This window comes from Fusarium venenatum (assembly GCF_020744135.1).
Source record: "Fusarium venenatum strain MPI-CAGE-CH-0201 chromosome Unknown EDB82scaffold_2, whole genome shotgun sequence".
Taxonomy (NCBI): domain Eukaryota; kingdom Fungi; phylum Ascomycota; class Sordariomycetes; order Hypocreales; family Nectriaceae; genus Fusarium; species Fusarium venenatum.
The window spans coordinates 1913615-1931201 of record NW_027072130.1 but is presented as its reverse complement, the minus strand read 5'-3'; the positions used below and the strand labels follow the sequence as shown (position 1 = coordinate 1931201).

Sequence of the window (17587 nt, the reverse complement as noted above, 5' to 3'; positions counted from 1 at the left end):
AATCCTTGCGACAATTCAGATGATCCAATTTGGGTGAAAAAACGACGGTCTAGAATTCGATTTCCCATCTTATCCCCTCTTTTACCTTCTTCACCAAGACAACTCATCACAGTATTGGACACATGTCTCCATCCTTACCGTACATACCGTCCATCCATCCATCTATCACTGCAAGCCATGGTGGATGGGTGGTGGTACGTTAAGTGCTGCCCCGCCCCAGGCATCAACTTGAACAGAGTTCCGTGTCTAAGAATCCAGCCTGACTTTCATCTCTACTAACAACATCAAGACTATACTGAAAACAGGAAAACACCTCTTGTTCCGATACTCTCGTCACTCTAAGCGAGATGGAAGCCAGCTCCGATATCATCAACAAGCCTGCTAGGCAGCAACTTCTCAACACTCAAGACCCAAAATTATAGAAGCCCGATCGTGGTAGTGGATAACCCCTGGATACTTTAAACGATCCCGGGTTTCCATTTTTGGCATATGGTGTGGATGTCAGACAAATTCTCCACTAGGTTAACAACTTCCCCAGCCAAGGAAGCACATGGATATCGATACCCATGAAATCCGTCTTTTCTCCCTTCCAATGATCTCTAACTACTTGGCCCGTGGGTGTATCTATGCAGCAGTCTACTCCACTCGACGGCATCAAGACGAGCTTCCAATCCGTTCTAGACAATCATCGCTCGTGTCCGCCCGAGTGTTTCAGAGCCGCAATGATCTAGGATCAGAATCGAGCCAGCAGCATAGCCTATTGAAGAAAGAAGCAAATATGCACACGCGACATGTGTCAAAGAAAGGTACCATCACAGCATCGTATCAGAGCTGGCTATTGAACTCGGTGTGTGCATCCGATGGACACCACTTCACCGTTCGGTATACCAAAGCTAGAGGTATAAGCATACATTAACGTACTGCAATGCACAATCGTCACCATATCGATCGATTGAAGCCATTCGTATCTGAAAGGGGGAAGAGGAAACTGAGGGAAGAAAATCGTAGAAATTGAGGATCCTTTGTTGAGTAGGATCGTCGGGGTCATGAGGACGATCAGTTATTGCTGAGATGACCAGACCGGTCGTCAAAAGCAAATTTGACCAGGGCTTCCTGTTCTAGAGATTGGTAGAAACTACATGGAACTTAACTGCAGATAATCCCTGTCACTCGAAGTGAAGAGCCTGATGAGACTTGTCATTTTTGTAACATGTCACGGGAATAGCAAAATCTTGATGTGGGGACTGGCAGTCAACACCAACACCGCCATATCACGACGTTTGCTCCGTGGGAGATAGAAAATTCATGATGAATTTAAGTAAGTCTCTGCATTGCTTAAATAACCAAGATGTTTTGGTACTAGTGACTCACAATTCTCATAACACACGATCTACTAATATTCCTATTCTGTCGTGAATTGAGGACAAGTTGACTTAACCATACATATGGTGTGTGTGTATGTGAGCTCAAGATCTTTCTTTCATAATGTTTCGTGTTGTTTTTGTATCTATTTTTATGTGTGATCTCTCAACCCTTGGCTGAAATGGTCTAATAGCCTCCCACGTATGACCCAGGGACATATATGTCCTGAGCTCCATCTCTTCTTGTACTTGCTCAGAATGAAGCTCCATCAACTCATCAGGACTTTTGCGTCCGTTCTATGTTATGAACATCTCTTTCTTCACCATACCGTGCATGATATCGTGCTTTGTCTCATCCACCTTATGCTTGCGCATACTCCTTGTTGAAGGCTCTGCCAATAACCATACGTCTGATCTCGGAAGTACCGGCTCCAATTTCATATAGCTTGGCACTGCGTCCAAAGTTAGTATATTGCATCATAGAGGTCATCTCGGCCTGTTTGTAATAGAGAACCTAATTAAACGGGGTGGACTTACTCTCGAAGTAATCTTGATGCAGGCATCTCCTCAACATATCCCATTCCACCCAGAAGCTGAATGCAATCAAGTGTGCATTCAGTTGCCCGCTCTGCGGCATACAAGATAGCTCCCGCGCAGTCCTGAGTACGGATCAAGCCGTTCTCGTCTACTGCCTTAGCTGTTGTGTAGGTGTAAGCACGAGAAGCCTGGAGTTTTGTGTACATGTCTGCTAGCTTGCCCTGGAGGAGCTGGTTGTGTGCAATAGGCTGGCCAAACTGCTTGCGCTGGTGTGTGAAGGGCAGGGTAACGTCGAGCGCTGCCTGCATGATACCCAAGGGTCCAGCACTCAATACCAGTCTCTCCAAGTCGAGGCCCTCCATTAACACTCTAACGCCTCCGTTAAGCTTGCCGAGGACGTTCTCTGTGGGAACAAATACGCCATCGAACATGAGTTCGCCGGTGTTGCTACCACGCATACCCATCTTGTCGAGCTTACGAGCACAGCTGAAGCCCTCGGTTTTTGTGTCCACGATGAAGGCAGTCATACCCTTTGAACCCTTTTCAGGCTCTGTCTTTGCATAGACAACGATAAAGTCGGCGTCAGGTCCGTTGGTGATCCACATCTTGGATCCGTTCAGGACATATCCACCGTCCACAGCCTTTGCTGTTGTTCGCATGCTGACAACGTCGCTTCCAGCGCCGGACTCAGACATGGCCAGCGCGCCGACACTTGTGCCTGCGATGAGACCGGGTAGGTACTTTTGCTTCTGCTCGGGTGAACCGTTGAGCTGTAGCTGGTTGACGCACAGCTGTGAGTGTGCTGCGTAGCTAAGACCGATAGATCCAGAAGCTCGTGATAGCTCCTCCATGACGATAATGTGCGCCTGGTAACCCATGGCGAGACCTCCTACATCCTCATCTGCTGTGATACCGAGGAAGCCAGCTTCACCCAGTTTTTGCCACATCTCTGCTGGGAAGGCATTTGTCTTGTCTGTCTTTGCCGCCACCTCCTCTGTGATTTCGCGGCGCGTAAATTCTTGCACTCGCTCTCTCAACTCATCAAGTTCCTCATTTGAAGGGGCCTCGAAGCCTTTGGGGTGTTTGGATGAGTGCAATCGTGACTGGATAGCGGGGAGAGTTACAGCTGGACGCCATTGACGGGCAACGACTGGGCGCGCCAATGATCTGAGGGTTCGTACGCTTGCCATTGTGAATGTGTGATGAAGAGATGTGAATGAGAAGAGATTGTAAAGTCAGGATGAAAAAAACCAGCTTATCCTTCTTTCTTTGCTTTACTTTCCCGTTGACGTTGAACCGACCGAGGGATTGAGACACGGCCAGCAAAGGCTACAATAGCCGCGTTGGAGTGACCCGGCTCTTCACGGCTTCTAGCGGCCGGCCCGCTTACCCCAGGTTTTTAAGATACGTCACAAGCCTCGGCCTCTAGCGTAACCCGCGTCTCGGCTTTGGAGAATTACTAGAGAGAGCTTCGTTTTCCGTCCCGACCGATTCCTTTGAAAGAGGCTCTTCTTCTTTTTCTACGATTACCTCTACTTGTCATCGTAGATCCGCCTTGAGTAATTGGGACCTTACAATCTTCATAGAGCTTCCAAAGATGACTCTATCACGTTCATCTCGTCAGGCGATGCTCCTTGGTCGCCAATTCGGTCGCCAGAGCTCCCGCTCACAGATATCCTCACAAAAACGAGCTGTCGCAAACCTCACTCCACCACACCATGCAGGTGCAATCTCACGGATTCAAACTTCCGTCGATACTTCGTCGGAAGAGTTCAAGGAGAATGAGAAGCAAATGAGCGAGGTCATGAGCCGCATGCAGGAACTTGCCCGCAAGATCCAGAAGGGAGGATCCGATAAGGCTAGGCAGAAGCACATTGAGCGCAAGAAGATGCTGCCCAGAGACCGAGTTACGGCATTGATCGACCCTGGGACTACATTTATGGAGCTGTCTCCTATGGCTGGATATGATCTTTACCCTGAAGCCGAGGTGCCAGCAGGTGGTATCATCACAGGTGTTGGTGTTGTCGAGGGCGTGACTTGTGTCATTGTGGCCAATGATAGCACTGTCAAAGGCGGTACATATTATCCCATTACAGTCAAGAAGCACTTGCGCGCTCAGGCCGTTGCCAGAGAAAACAAATTGCCGTATGTACATATGCGTAACAGCCTCATCATGAGATCACCTTAACTGACAGCTACCAGATGCATCTACCTTGTCGATAGCGGCGGCGCCAACCTCCCCCACCAGGCCGACGTTTTCCCCGATCAGAATCACTTTGGTCGCATATTCTATAACCAGGCTCGCATGAGCTCGGAGGGTATTCCCCAGATCGCCGTGGTCATGGGTCCATGTACAGCTGGTGGTGCCTATGTCCCAGCCATGAGTGATGAGAGCATCATCGTTCAGGAGCAGGGTCATATTTTCCTTGCCGGTCCTCCTCTTGTCAAGGCAGCGACAGGAGAAGTTGTCAGCCATGAAGATTTAGGAGGTGGCAAGATGCACTCATCTGTGTCTGGTGTAACAGATTACCTGGCTGTGGACGATGCCCACGCCGTGGTGTTGGCCCGACGCTGCATTAGCAACCTGAACTGGCCCAAGAAGTCACCAGAGACGCAAGCTCCCAAGCCTACATACTTAGAACCACTCCACAACCCTGAGGAGCTTCTTGGCATTGCTACCACCAATCTGCGAAAACCTCTTCCCATCCGCGAGGTCATTGCTCGAGTTGTGGATGGCTCAGAGTTCTCTGAATTCAAGCGCGACTTCGGTACTACTCTTGTGACTGGCTTCGCCGAGATTTACGGTCACAAGGTTGGCATCGTGGCCAATGATGGTATTCTTTTCGCCAAGTCGGCCGTCAAGGGTGCTCACTTTATCGAGCTCTGCTCGCAGCGTGGCATTCCACTTGTGTTTCTCCAGAACATCTCTGGCTTCATGGTCGGCTCAGAGTCAGAGCGGGAGGGCATTGCAAAGCACGGCGCTAAGCTTGTGACTGCTGTGGCTTGCGCAGACGTGCCCAAGTTCACTGTCGTTGTTGGCGGTAGCTACGGCGCTGGTAACTACGGAATGTGCGGGCGAGCATACAGCCCGCGATTCTTATGGATGTGGCCCAACGCCAAGGTGGGTGTCATGGGTAGCGAGCAACTAGCTGCTGTTATGGAAACAGTTGGAAAGACAGTTGATGCGGGCTTAAAGGAGCGCATCGAAAAGGAGAGTGACGCCACATTCTCTTCTGCACGGTTATGGGTAAGTGATATACGCATAAACCTTGCTGCACAGCATTAAGGACTAACACCTTCACAGGACGACGGTATTATTCCTCCTCAACATACAAGACGGTACCTGGGTCTGGGCCTACAGGCTGCTATGGGAGGTAGGAACGAGGTCAAGGCGGGCGATACCAAGTTCGGTGTCTTCAGAATGTAGAGATCCATTAAAGTAAAATATAGTAATGTTAGAACCAACTTTCAATTATGTGCTATGCATGAACTACATACGGTACGGGTCTACACCGCGTATAGTTCGTGATCCTTGCTGCCCGTTGGAGTCAGCGCCTCATTCTCCCGACATGACCTTGTTGCGATTTGAGAGGCTTATACGTAAGCTTACATGGCATCTAGACTTACCCACCCTTGATAGGCATCAGGGTATGAGAAAAGTTGACCGATGGAAGCATAAGAGACGAAACGTTGACTAGTTTATGCTACTGAGGCAAACACTTCTTAGACTACTTATTTTTGTACCCTGAGACTCAGAAGGCCAACTTGTCTGCTACCCAGTAGGTGGGTAACCTATGTGCCCGTTCAGTGCTTATTATCCTAAGCACATAACAAGCAACTCAGTTTGAGAGCCTGAAGTATATGTATTTTGGTACATTATTCAAATTAAGCTAACTACCCTAGAGAAAATACGAGAAAAACCACACTCTCAAGAAATGATCGACACTTCAATGCCCAAGACCCTTGGAGCTATCAGGCGATGACGCGAAAGGATCCCCCAAGCCCCTCACCCCCACCACATGCAAGTTTGAAACACGCTAAGGAATACAGCCCAAGCAACTCTTTTAGCACCTTCCATGGTTAATTGTCTGCATTTTCCAGCATCAAAAACATCAGCCAAGTTTGCTTTTGTCCAATATGAGCTATAGTAAACAAAAAAAACTTCAATCATCCTGTCTCAGTTGTGTCACGTCGCTTTTGGATTTTGGTCATATGTTTGACCAATCAATGAAGTAGTCGATCGAGGTCAGATCTTGGCTCCAAAAAGGTGAAACACAGCCTTCATCCATTAACTTTGAGTCTGAGGGTGTGTCGTAAGATACAGACAGGATACAACATGACACGATGTATTACAAAAAACGCAGTGTCGGATACACTGGCAACTTGTCCCGCTATTCCGAATAACCAATGCCAGAAATCAGCACAACCCCAAGCTAAGTTAAATAAAGGGATTCATAAAGAGATTAAAGGAAAGGAACTCTGCCCATAAGAAATCGCGCATAACTGCAACTAGTGCATCAAACAAATTGAACCTCATTTATTAAGCTTCACGAGTGTATTCGATGTGATCGTCCATGATCCGAGGGACGGGCGCTCGTTTCCGCGTACTGAAAGCAATGTTCTGAAAGAGCTAGCCCACCTCTACCTAGTTAAGCCCGGCTGGTATCAGTCCGTTCTTCCAGCGGAATGGTTCAGTTCATCCAAACATTGTAGTTCCATCGTGTTCCGTCTCATCCTGTTCGGCCTTGGGTGGAGTTTGATCAAGGCTGGCTTGGATTGAGCTCAAGAGTCAATTCGGCGCAAAGTGGATGAATCTAAAGAGAGGAAAGATTCGGCCATATGCTTGCGCACTGACGGAGTCATATTATATTGCGTTTAATCAGAGAGCTGAGAAAAATAAAGTACATAGAACAAATTCTACAGCGTTGCAATATGTACTACATGCGAAAGAAGTAATAAAGTATGTCCGCTGAAAATTATCCAGCAGTGCATCTCGTGAAATATTTGTGTTAGTATTCAGTGATGATGGATCTCGGCTGCAGGAACAGAATGAGCTAGTGTTTCTACTAAGACATTTTTGGCATGGGATCGACACAACCTTGAACTCTGTGAGCATGGAACACTCTGTATGTTAGTGGTACGTACTCACTTGATGTTGGCTTCCAGGGGGTTTCGATTTGTGACATGCGTGATACTCTTTCATGATTGGTGGGACTGACACAAAAGACGGAAGACAGTGGGTTTTTGACATAGAATGAGTTCAATTGAACCAGTAGAAAGCAGTGGCTTGGGGGAAAACGGTCGACCGTTAGCCGAAGCAATGGACGGATAGAAACGCCCTTTTCAGAGGTCACGGCCGGTACCCCTTCATATATCTCTCTGTGCCTGTTTGCTCTGCGCTCTGTGCTCGCCATTCTGACCTGGATTCAGAGCTTATGAATGGTCAGAGGCGTTTTCATGCTACAATGGCATCGACCCTGTTGATTAGAACGTATTAATTAGAAGTCATTGCTTTGATAGAAGGGTAATGCTAATGAATGAAGCTATCGTTCCATTGCTATCTCGCCCAGTCCAGTGCTGAATCGTCCTGTTTCGTGCTTTCCCTGCTTGCTCGAACTTAACCTCAAGGGTCCGTCCCCGATAGCCTCATCACACGCAGACACAGGGCAGGTACCTTGTCCGGGCAGGTTGCACTCCATCTTTCCATTTTCACTCCTTCCTCCCCCCTCTCGCTTCCGTTCCTTCCATCTCATCTCTCACCCGCACTCTCGTGCCTCTCGATAAGCCTGCCTCGACCCAAGTTGTCGTCGTCTGCGCCTCGTTACATTCGTTTTTTTCTCTAACCACTTCGATTCCTCTTCGTTTGTGCCTAGCTACTGTAGCATCGCGCACCTTCTTTTTTCTTAAAACTTCTTTTTCTACTACTGTTTTCGGTGTCCCCAGAGGATAATCAGATCTGCGTTCTGTTTTCCTTTTTTCTTTTGCTTGGCCACTTTGATAGTTGCATCAGCCACAAAATAATTTCGTGGTTGAGAAGAAGGAAATCGCAAGAGCAGGAGTCGATAATTCAAAAACCTCACCAGGTACCCGACGCCTTCCTTTTCGACTGTCGGTATCTCATCGATCCGAACTTCCATTCACAACCGTTATCGTCTCGACACCTGGAGCAACCTCAAACCGTCCAGACGCAACTTTGAAACGCGATTCGTCCAACCTGGTGACACGCCTCGCCCACGTCTCCCGCTTTAACTGCCACAGCGACGACCACTGAATTTTCATCTTTCTGTTGACACTGGATCACTGCATCTGCTCGTCGCATTGATCTCTTTTTTGAACCGTTCATTGCAAGCCCCTGTGACGTATCAATTATATATTGGTTTGCCTACTGCAACAGAGCTCCGTTTCGACTTAATTCGTCACGACCAAGTGATCTTGTAGGAATTGCGACCTTCCTCGGTATGTCTTCAACTTTGCTGCTTCGGATTTCTTGAGATGGTGCGATTTCAACATCATATTCATTGTTTCACTTCATTTCTTGGTTGTGTTATTACTTATCCCTTCTAATACTGATATTCTGCATAGTTCATTTCACATTTGCGTTGCTTCAACGCCTGCTTGGTCTGGTTCACCGTGCAACAAACTCTCATTTTTGGTTCGATTCGTCTTATCTTCTTCTACATTCGTTTCTATCTCGTTCTCGTCTTAACTATTACTACTCTACGCTTGTCGGAATTCTCGTGAAATCGACATAGTCTGCAGCTGTACGACTTGGTCGATCCGGAAGAGTCGATTTTTAATGCTGCAACACAGCATCTCGGATAGAATCGTCTCCACCATATACGAACGCTGTGTCAGTGCTTCTTGAAACCATCGACTTAGGGTGGCGCAAACCGTCGGATACCCGTATTATTTCACCATTTCGATTCCCTGCGACTCGACGGCTTCTTACATACAGTTGAACTGCATACAGAAGCCTGTTACTAGGTCCCTAGCCGTGTGACACTGTTTGAATGAACTCTCGACTCGGCATAAGGACAATCAAATGAGCCAAGCGTATGATGGGAGGGGTATGGACCCAAACTCGAGAAGCGCACGCGAGAGAACACAAGGTGGATATTCGCGACACCAACCGACATACTCAGATTCCATGGAAGATGACCCGCCTGGCGAACTCAGGGCTCCTCCTCCTCGCCGACCCTTGGGCGCAAATACCATGGGACAATCCAGGCTTCCTAAATCCAAGCACGCGATAGACAGGAGCGGGAACTCTGGCGTCACTATTTCTCGACCTCAACAAGTACCTCAATGGCCTCTGTCTGGCCCCCCTATGGCTGCTATGAACCAGCCTGAGGCTGAGCCATACCGACCACCCCCTGGTAGACCAACTCAGGCCCCTCGACGACCTCCTCGACCTAGCCAAGTTCCTTCAATACTCGATCAGTCTCGACTTCAAGAACCGACTCCAGTATTTCTCACCCCAGAACCCGAAGAATACAGCTCTACTGTCCCCCCTTCTCCATCCTCACGAAATACTGTCTCTAGCCTCGGATCTGTTCCTGACTTCCCAGAACCTAACCAAGTTCAAGCAGCCAACAGGCGAAGCGCCACTCTTGGACCTCCCCCCTCGGCGAGACGAGGCGTCTCGTCATTTTACTCACACGCGTCGTTTGTCTCGCCAATTCCTGAAGAAAGCCTTAACTCAAGGTCGCACGATTCATACGCATCAAGCGCAGCCATGCCCGATAGCTGGCGCGGAGGCTCTCCAGCTGGCAGTCCTTCGTATTATGATGACGGGGCTACTGACAGGAGTCAAGACGAAGAATTTCATGATGAGAGCAAATTGGTCCGCAGTGCCAGCATTGGCAAAAGAGGAAAGCCTTCCCTCATCACCACGAAATCATTTGTTATGGAACCTGGTTACCGGCCTGCACCATCTCCAGTTCAGGCCTTTGATTCAGGAACTGGTTATATCGACGCATCATCAAGCTCCTCGAATACACTCCCACTGGCAAAGACATCGGCCCCTGAGCAAAACCTTCGCGATAGCCTAAGCCCAGATGCCATTCTCGGAGCATTTGCAGCCGCTAGTGCGACCAACCTGTCAGAGTCACAGGCGCCTGCACCATCACCATCGCCTCAGCCTTACAACCGCCTCTCGGCCATTCGACGACCACCGAAGCTGGACATTGATGCCGTTCGAAAAGCGGAAGAGAGAGGCAGTATGACAAGTCTGCCTGACTTAATCCGACGAGCAACTCGACTTGCAACTATGATTGATCATGGCAAACGACCAGGAAGCCGATTTGATAACTTGAATGATTTCTTCGACGATAAGGGTCAGATGCGAGGGGGGGACAAGGAGAACTCAGGTGAGATACTCCGCATCAGACATGATGTCTTTTACTAACACCTATTAGGCCTGTCAGATATGCTGGCAGCATTCCCTCCCCCCGCCCAGCCAACAGGCCGGCAAAGCCGCGGGTCTTGGTTTCGCACAACGTCCTGGCCTCTTGCACCTGGCCCCGGACAAGGCAACGGACCGTCACGAAATGGCCAGCGCAATCAGACACCCTCAGATGAGGGTCAAGGTAAACGACGTCGGCGTTGCTGTGGCCTCCCTGTCTGGGCGTTTGTCGTCTTAATGATATTGCTGTTATGTATCATCGTGGCTGCAGTGCTTGTTCCGCTGGAGTTCTTTGTATTTAAGAACTTGGGAAACCATGACAAGCCTCAGTCTGCACTTGCTCAATGCCAAGAATCACTTAAATGCCAGAACGGTGGAACAAACATCATGTCCCAGGGCACTTGCTCGTGCATCTGTACTAATGGCTTCACGGGCTCGGACTGCAGCGTTGCGGGATCCGATGGTTGCACAATGACGGACTTGGGCGGCGATCTCAGCAATGTGACTCTGGGAAAGAACATCCCGCGCCTCATCGAAGCCAGTGCAAAGAACTTCTCCATTCCTCTGTCCGGTACCGCCATCATGGCCAAGATAAATGCTCAGGAGCTGTCCTGCATTGCTCAAAATTCGCTGGTCACCTTTGATGGCGCAGCTTCGCGCAAAAGGGGACTTATGCTCGAGCAGGATAAACGTGAGGCGCATGCCGCTTCCCTGGTACCTCGCGCACCCGAATCCGCTACTGCCATTGTCGTATCTTCAGAGACTGCAAACCCCACAAAGCTGATTGTAGATGAGGGAAGCCCAGAAAGCGTGCCGACTACAACGGGGAGTGCAACCCAAAGCTCAGGTACAGCTGTCCCTACACAAACACAGAGTCCTACGAACAAGTTCCAGATTACCAATGAGGTTCTGGACTTTGCGCGGGTCGCTGTACTTTTTGTTCTGCAGCAGCAGGATGTAGATAGTGCCCAAGACGCACAGTCTAGCATTGATAAGTTCTTTGCTAAGGCTCGTAAAGATGATGGGGTACTGGCAAAGGAGGCAGAGAACGTCAGCATCGGCGACAAGGAGTCAGTCGACCTTCTGAGGTACAAGATCACTATTGGGTCAAGTACAGTTGGGGGAAACGTCAAACGTCATGTCTTGTCTCTGAAAACTCCTTCAGCCTACGTGTCTGTTCGCCATAGAGCAGTACACACTTGGAGACAGGGCAGATCAGAAGCCATCAAAAAAAGATGAAGTGAAGGATAGACGCTGTATATAATGCGCGAACATAGGTAAATATGCGTTTCTCGATGATAGGGCCAGTTCACCCCGGTGTCTAGTTTATTTTGTTTTCACCAAGGCTGGCCCGTGGCTGGTAATGAGTGAGGATATGAGATGGGGATTGATTGATGAAAAAGAAGATCAAGTAAGAAGCAAGAAGAGAGATTTTGCATAAACACTATAGAGGCACCTTTTCCTTTTCCTTTTCCTTTTCCTTTTCCTTCTATTCTATTCAACCTCCCTTCATAGATATCTCGCGAGCGAGATTAGCGTGGGCGTTTATCAAAAGAAAGGCCTCTGTGTTTAATGGCATGTTTTGTCAATGAAATATATTTTAGAAACATGTTTCCTTGTTTATTTCCCTGTGATTGTGTTCCTTACATGGCTCTCTAACTTGATAAATCAAGGCTGGTAGAATACCTCCTCGACAGGTTTCCACCAGGATGGCTCGCCAGACTCGGAGCTCACGGCCCCAGGAACAAGGCTTTCCTGCCAGGCATCTGTCATCTTCCACCATTCTCTCACCCGAGGGTTTTGAGCCATCTTTTCCATATCACCACTGTAGTCTGAACCGATGTACTTGAACGAAGCGAAGAGGATGTGGCTCTGATCATCGTAGAAGATGCTGTCTGCAAGACCCCGTCATGTTAGCCACTTGATACCTTGGGAATGATGTAGGTTAGGGTTGTTGATCGTACAATCTCGAATGTTGCACTCCCCGATTTGCTTCAGGACATCAGGCCAGACGCGAGCGTGTACTTCTTTGTACTCTGTAAGGTGCTCTGGTTTGAGCTTGACGATTTGAGCGAAGCGACGAGGTGTTTGTGACATTTTGGGGTATTCTGGTGCTGTGAGTGAGTGATGACTTGTGTGGAGTGCGAGAATATACAATCATCAACAATAAGTTTGTGGCTAATGGGAACAAGGCAGTAATATAGATGAATTCGGCAATCGGGCTAGAGAGTAGCGAGTTGTTGTCCACTCTGTAACCCCGCAAATGACATTGCGTTTATAACTTATCCACTTACACGACTTGGGGATCGTGGGATCGCCGAAAGTGGAAGCGAAAACGGGAGTGGGAACGGGAATATCTAATCTTCAGGGTCCGCACTCTGGCGGATGAATGTTGCGTAATCCCACAAGTTTCGTCTAGTAGTTGTATTTGACGTCTCCATAAGGTTGATATAGTTAAGCAATTAGACAGGTGGTTTCCCACAAGGAGCACTAGAGTATTGTCAATCAGACAGTATGTAGGTGTTGAACATTGTGGCCTGGAGATGTATCATATAGTGATCATTTTATTCATTTTAAATAATGCCTGGGTACATAGAACTGAACCCGATAGACATGACTGAGACCTTTAAAGAGAGGACAGTAACGTTACAAAACTCGTTACCAGTGATGCCACGACTGCACTGAGACGTTTCCATCCAATTCGTAAAACATGATCCCGTCCATGGTGCATCCAACGCTATAACGCCTATTCCAAGCCCAAATCACAAGTAAAATCAATCTTGGAATCGATAACACGCCTTCTTTAGAAGTTCTGTGTTGGTAGTGTTTCGCCGTTCCCTTTTTCTATATAGACCGAGTTGCGTACGAGTACATTGTTGTGTAAGTTGACTCTAGTTGCGTGATTCGTACTGAGGAAGAGTCTTGTTGAGAACAGTCTTCTCGTCCTCAACGTCAAGCTCGGTGAAAGGCACCTGATGATAAGCAGCGAGGGATTCAGTGGATTCACTAGATTCGCCTCTGAAGAGACAAACCAAGCGGTGGACCATACTGAAAAGGCACATGACGAAACTAAAAGTGGTCAGTATATGAAACCAAGAACGATAAGATTCAACGTACAATGCAACTCCAACACCAGCAGCAACGCCCATAAGGACAGGGAGGACGATGTATGCGGCAACGTGCTTGAGGACCTCACCCATGGACTGCTCAGGCTTCTTGTGCATGAGTGGGCCTTGCTTAAAGTTATCGGTAGGCTTGTGCTCGGCCTTGCCAGCACCATGGTGGGGCTTGTGGTGTTCGTGGCCATGATGAGGCTTCATTCCGTGGCAGCCCTTGAACTTGCCCTTGACGCCCTTCCAAGTGTCGTGGACCATGTCCTTGGTTCGGCACCACATGTCGCAATCCTCTGGTGCTTTCTCGCCAGTACCCTTAATCTCGATGTTTCCGATGAGAATATCTCCGCTCAAAGACTTGATAAGTTTGACTGTCACAGGAGGAACGCCATCGACGAAACGATCGCCAACTTCAATAATTCGTACTTCAACGTTGACGATCTCCAAATGCTGATCCTCGTCGATTCCCTCTGGGCGAATAGCTAGACCGTATCCCAATCGGCGCATATCGCTCTTGCCATTGCCCTTGATAACGGCAGCTGAAAGATCACCATTCCATGGGTCGGCACGTGGGTAGAGTTCGAAGCCGTTGAGGACCAGGCGACGGTTCTTAATACCAAAGTCGAGTTCTAAATGAGTATCTTTTCCGCGGCACTGGAGACAAGGAACATCGATGGCCTGTTTATGTGCGATAGCGGGGAGCTCGAAGGTGCTGGCCTCGATAGGCAGAGCGCGGAAGATGCCATCCTCGTTGTTTGAGGTCTCGGGGACGATGAGAATTGCAGCAGCAGTGGCTGCGAAGGCGAGGGGCTTAAAAAGCATGATGTGACTGATTGAGTTTTGATATATCCTATGCTGAAAAGGATGAATGGATGGGTCGATGGATGGATAGTTGTTGTTGTATGTGTGGGTGGGAAGATGGGAGATTGAAGACGAGGAGAAAGTTAAAGTAGTAGCGTGCCTTCTACTTGTTAAGTTTCCCTTGCACTTGCATCGGATGTCTCGGTGGCAAGGGCTCCGCTTTTGGTAAGGCGTCAGGTGCGCGAGGCATGAATCTGGGGCCGGGAAGGAAAGAGACCCCTCCCCGATGACGACGATTCCAAGTCATGATCGATTGGCCAACAATCCGCGTATATATATTTTATGTCTGACTATCTGCACAATGAATCCATTCATTATGTTCATTTTTACACATATTCATGCACTTACAATAATATGTTAGTGAATAAGTCGCCAATGATCCACACTTGTCTCATCTGATACACTTGTTTCGCAATGGCAATTGTCACAGTATCAACACAAACACCAAACAATTAGGTCAGTCTTAGCATAAATTAATAGAATGACTTGTGTGAATCTTGTACACGGATACTCGTTTCCTTTCATCCATTCACTCATAAACAGAGCAATCTTCCCCATCGAGGCCTCCCTAAACCTTACTTAACCCCTGCTTGGCGATCCACAATACCTTGTATATCCGGAAGTTGAGAGTAGCCCGAACTACCGAAACCAACAGGGCTGAATCAGAAATAGAGTCCAGCCAAGAAAAACTAACAAGAAAACGAGACCCCTTAATAATGACATGGTATCTGTATAACACTCATTCCTTCTCCCCTAATGTGAGGGACCATCCACGTCGCTTGTATCCATGCCGGCGGCAAGACTAATCTTCCCTCTCCAAAGCCTACCCGTGCCACAAACTGTTGATTTTGTCCTTGACGTTCTCCCATCGAAGTCGCCAATCAACTCTCTTGCTCACACCTCCACCGTCAAGACCGATACCTACATCGGACATGTTTTGGTGACGGTGAATCAGGGAGTCGTTTCCCCATGGAAAGTTGGAGTCCACGGGCACGACATCTGACGGAGTGACTCTGTCAGTAGGGGTAGGGTAGTCATCCCATACCGAATGGGACTCCTCTGCCCGGACGGTGGTGACTGTCTTGAATGTCGTGAGCGATCCATAGGTACTTGTGCCTAAGTCTTCAAGGGTTAGTATAACTCAATTGATTGCGTGGAACAGTACAAACCTTTCGCGCCAAATGTTTCAGTCATGTTCGACCAATGCGCCGTTTTGCAGCTTGACATCGAGTGTCCACTCGAGCAATCGGTTGTGGGTGAGCCCGCTGATGATGATTCATACGGAGGATAGTCCAGTGACTCCGTGTAAGTCGATGAGGTCGTAGACGAAGATTCGCAGGGAGTAGCTGCGCTTACTGAACGATCCGAAGTGTATGTGGTCGTCAAAGTATCAATCGCCAAAGATGTTACTCGGGAGAGCGTCGAGTTGATCACAGGGAAGGGCGCCAAGGCGGAGTTTTCAGCGGAAGTCGCTACTCCCTTTGCACTACCAGTAGTAAGAAAGGTAACAGATACCTCGGACAACGAGGTTGATGCTTCCGAAGAATGAACAGTTACCAAGGTTGTGTTCATCCATGTCGAGGCAGTCGAAGTGATTGCGGCATTGGACAAACGAGAGGTACTTGGTTCTTCCAAAGTGGTAGTCAGAACCAGAGTTGTGGTGCTAATGTAGGAGATGAACGATGAAGCACCGTCAGTGGTGTTCTGGAACCTAGACAGAGGTGTGCTTGGATCTGCTAGAGTAGTAGTGAGGACCACCGTTGTGGTGCGAGTATAAGAAGTTGAATCTGAAGCCTTGCTGCTGAGATTACCAGTAACGAGACGGGACGAAGTTGGCTTTACCATAGTAGGAGTGACAAACAATGTTGTAGTGCGAGTGTACGAAGTTGACTCTGAAGTCTCACTGCTCCGGTTGCGAGTAGTCACTCGGGGCAAACCAATTGATGTTACGAAGCCTGGCTTTCTTGTGAGATCCCAAGTCGACCACGTTGTCCAAGGTTCCGGGTCAGGAGTCCATGAAACGATCGATGAAAAGGTAATCGTAGCCGTGGCAGTCGAGTTAGAGCTAGGGAACGGGGGTGCATTCGTGCCCGAGGCAGATCCAGAGTGCCGAGTAGCGTTTGATGTATGATATTTCCGTTCACTTGTCGAAGTGGATTCCTTGTAAGGCGTGGAAAACATTCCGGGAGTGCTGGTGATAGTAGGAGGAGCCACTGTCGTGTTCAAGGACGTCCAAAACACAGGGTCTGTGGGGGTGATTATTGACATCAAGATATCTGTGTACGTTTTGGTCATGACACTGCCAGATATAGTAGTGAGAGTAATATGATCTGTAGTTGGGAAATGCGTAACAGTCGCCGTCCCGTTCAAACCATTAGTGGCAGTCTGAATAGTGGAGTTGAAAGGCCCTTGAGCGATGTTGGTAGCGTTCCATGAGCGGTAAGTAGTGACAGCCAGCTTGGAAGAGGTCACGTTGCCAGATGGTGGAGAGTATGTTGCGGAATTTGTAGTCGACGTCGAGTTGGCATACGGAGCAGTAGCATTCAAGCCTGAACCAGCTGTGGACAGCGAGGTTTGCGGGCCTTGAGAGTTGGTGGTCTTGGTGGAATCGGTCAGTAATGTCGGAGACACTGTTGAATTCCATCCACTGGAGGTGTTGGTCGGGAAGGGCAAATTGGTAGGTTGCCTGGTAACGATGGAAGTGATTATGTCTGTAAGATTGCTGGCAGATGTGGACAAAGACCTAACTGAACTCATATCAGATTCTGTGGTCTTGGAAAAGTTGTAACCACTACTGCTATGAGCAGCTGTAAGCTTGGTAGAAGTCAAACCTGTTGGCCCGAGGCTAGTCGTGATGGTTGAAGTCCATGTAGAACTGATCACTGTTGCGTTTTCAAAAGGTGGCGATGTTGAGCCAGTTGCCATGCTAGGTGGAGTCATGGGAGTGGTGATGATCGAAAACGAAAAACTCGTGAAAGATACTGGGGGAAGTCCGATAGTAGGCAGGGAACGATGTGACTCGACTAATGTTGAAGTGGGCCAATCGAACAACGAGCTGGTCTCTTGGGAAGATGAAACTTCCATACGGGTCATTGAAGAATTGAAAAGTGAAGCAGTAGATGTCGAGACAGAGCCACTAGTCATACCTGTGACATTGCTTGATGGGGAAACACCGCCAGGGATGATAGTAATGACCGGAGTTTCTGAGATTGTTGTAGTTGTAAGCGAGTTGGTGACTACGTTCGACGTTACGTTAACTGGCAGAGAGCTGGATTCAACTGAGAAGTCTGAAGTGGTTTGAATGGTGAGTG

General features: G+C 48.5%; 6 protein-coding genes across 6 annotated transcripts; 2 read left to right on the top strand and 4 right to left on the bottom strand.

Moving 5' to 3' along the window:
- Nucleotides 1-1722: 1722 nt before the first annotated feature.
- Nucleotides 1723-3088, bottom strand: EDB82DRAFT_426774 (acyl-CoA dehydrogenase/oxidase; the record flags this gene model as incomplete). Its single annotated transcript, XM_025733503.1, has 2 exons — nt 1723-1813; nt 1899-3088. 2 exons carry the CDS (start codon nt 3086-3088, stop codon nt 1723-1725), a joined length of 1281 nt encoding a protein of 426 aa, XP_025584402.1.
- Nucleotides 3089-3190: 102 nt separating this feature from the next.
- On the top strand, nt 3191-5623 carry EDB82DRAFT_495716 (carboxyl transferase). The gene is made up of 3 exons (XM_025733502.2): nt 3191-4043; nt 4101-5145; nt 5203-5623. The coding sequence occupies exons 1-3, from the start codon at nt 3496-3498 to the stop codon at nt 5323-5325; spliced, it is 1716 nt and encodes a 571-aa protein (XP_025584401.2). The 5' UTR covers nt 3191-3495; the 3' UTR covers nt 5326-5623.
- A 2928-nt stretch (nt 5624-8551) lies between these two features.
- EDB82DRAFT_136456 (uncharacterized protein) lies at nt 8552-11688 on the top strand. The gene is made up of 2 exons (XM_025733501.2): nt 8552-10267; nt 10316-11688. Exons 1-2 carry the CDS (start codon nt 8941-8943, stop codon nt 11539-11541), a joined length of 2553 nt encoding a protein of 850 aa, XP_025584400.1. The 5' UTR covers nt 8552-8940; the 3' UTR covers nt 11542-11688.
- A 69-nt stretch (nt 11689-11757) lies between these two features.
- Nucleotides 11758-12803, bottom strand: EDB82DRAFT_495712 (rhamnose mutarotase). The gene is made up of 2 exons (XM_025733500.2): nt 12267-12803; nt 11758-12197 (listed from the first exon to the last, which is right to left on the bottom strand). The coding sequence occupies exons 1-2, from the start codon at nt 12397-12399 to the stop codon at nt 11971-11973; spliced, it is 360 nt and encodes a 119-aa protein (XP_025584399.1). The 5' UTR covers nt 12400-12803; the 3' UTR covers nt 11758-11970.
- Nucleotides 12804-12846: 43 nt separating this feature from the next.
- EDB82DRAFT_495710 (uncharacterized protein) lies at nt 12847-14447 on the bottom strand. The gene is made up of 2 exons (XM_025733498.2): nt 13420-14447; nt 12847-13371 (listed from the first exon to the last, which is right to left on the bottom strand). Exons 1-2 carry the CDS (start codon nt 14235-14237, stop codon nt 13194-13196), a joined length of 996 nt encoding a protein of 331 aa, XP_025584398.1. The 5' UTR covers nt 14238-14447; the 3' UTR covers nt 12847-13193.
- A 440-nt stretch (nt 14448-14887) lies between these two features.
- EDB82DRAFT_136431 (uncharacterized protein) lies at nt 14888-15930 on the bottom strand. Its single transcript, XM_065607045.1, has 2 exons — nt 15446-15930; nt 14888-15398 (listed from the first exon to the last, which is right to left on the bottom strand). The coding sequence occupies exons 1-2, from the start codon at nt 15846-15848 to the stop codon at nt 15100-15102; spliced, it is 702 nt and encodes a 233-aa protein (XP_065464563.1). The 5' UTR covers nt 15849-15930; the 3' UTR covers nt 14888-15099.
- Between the last annotated feature and the right edge of the window lie 1657 nt (nt 15931-17587).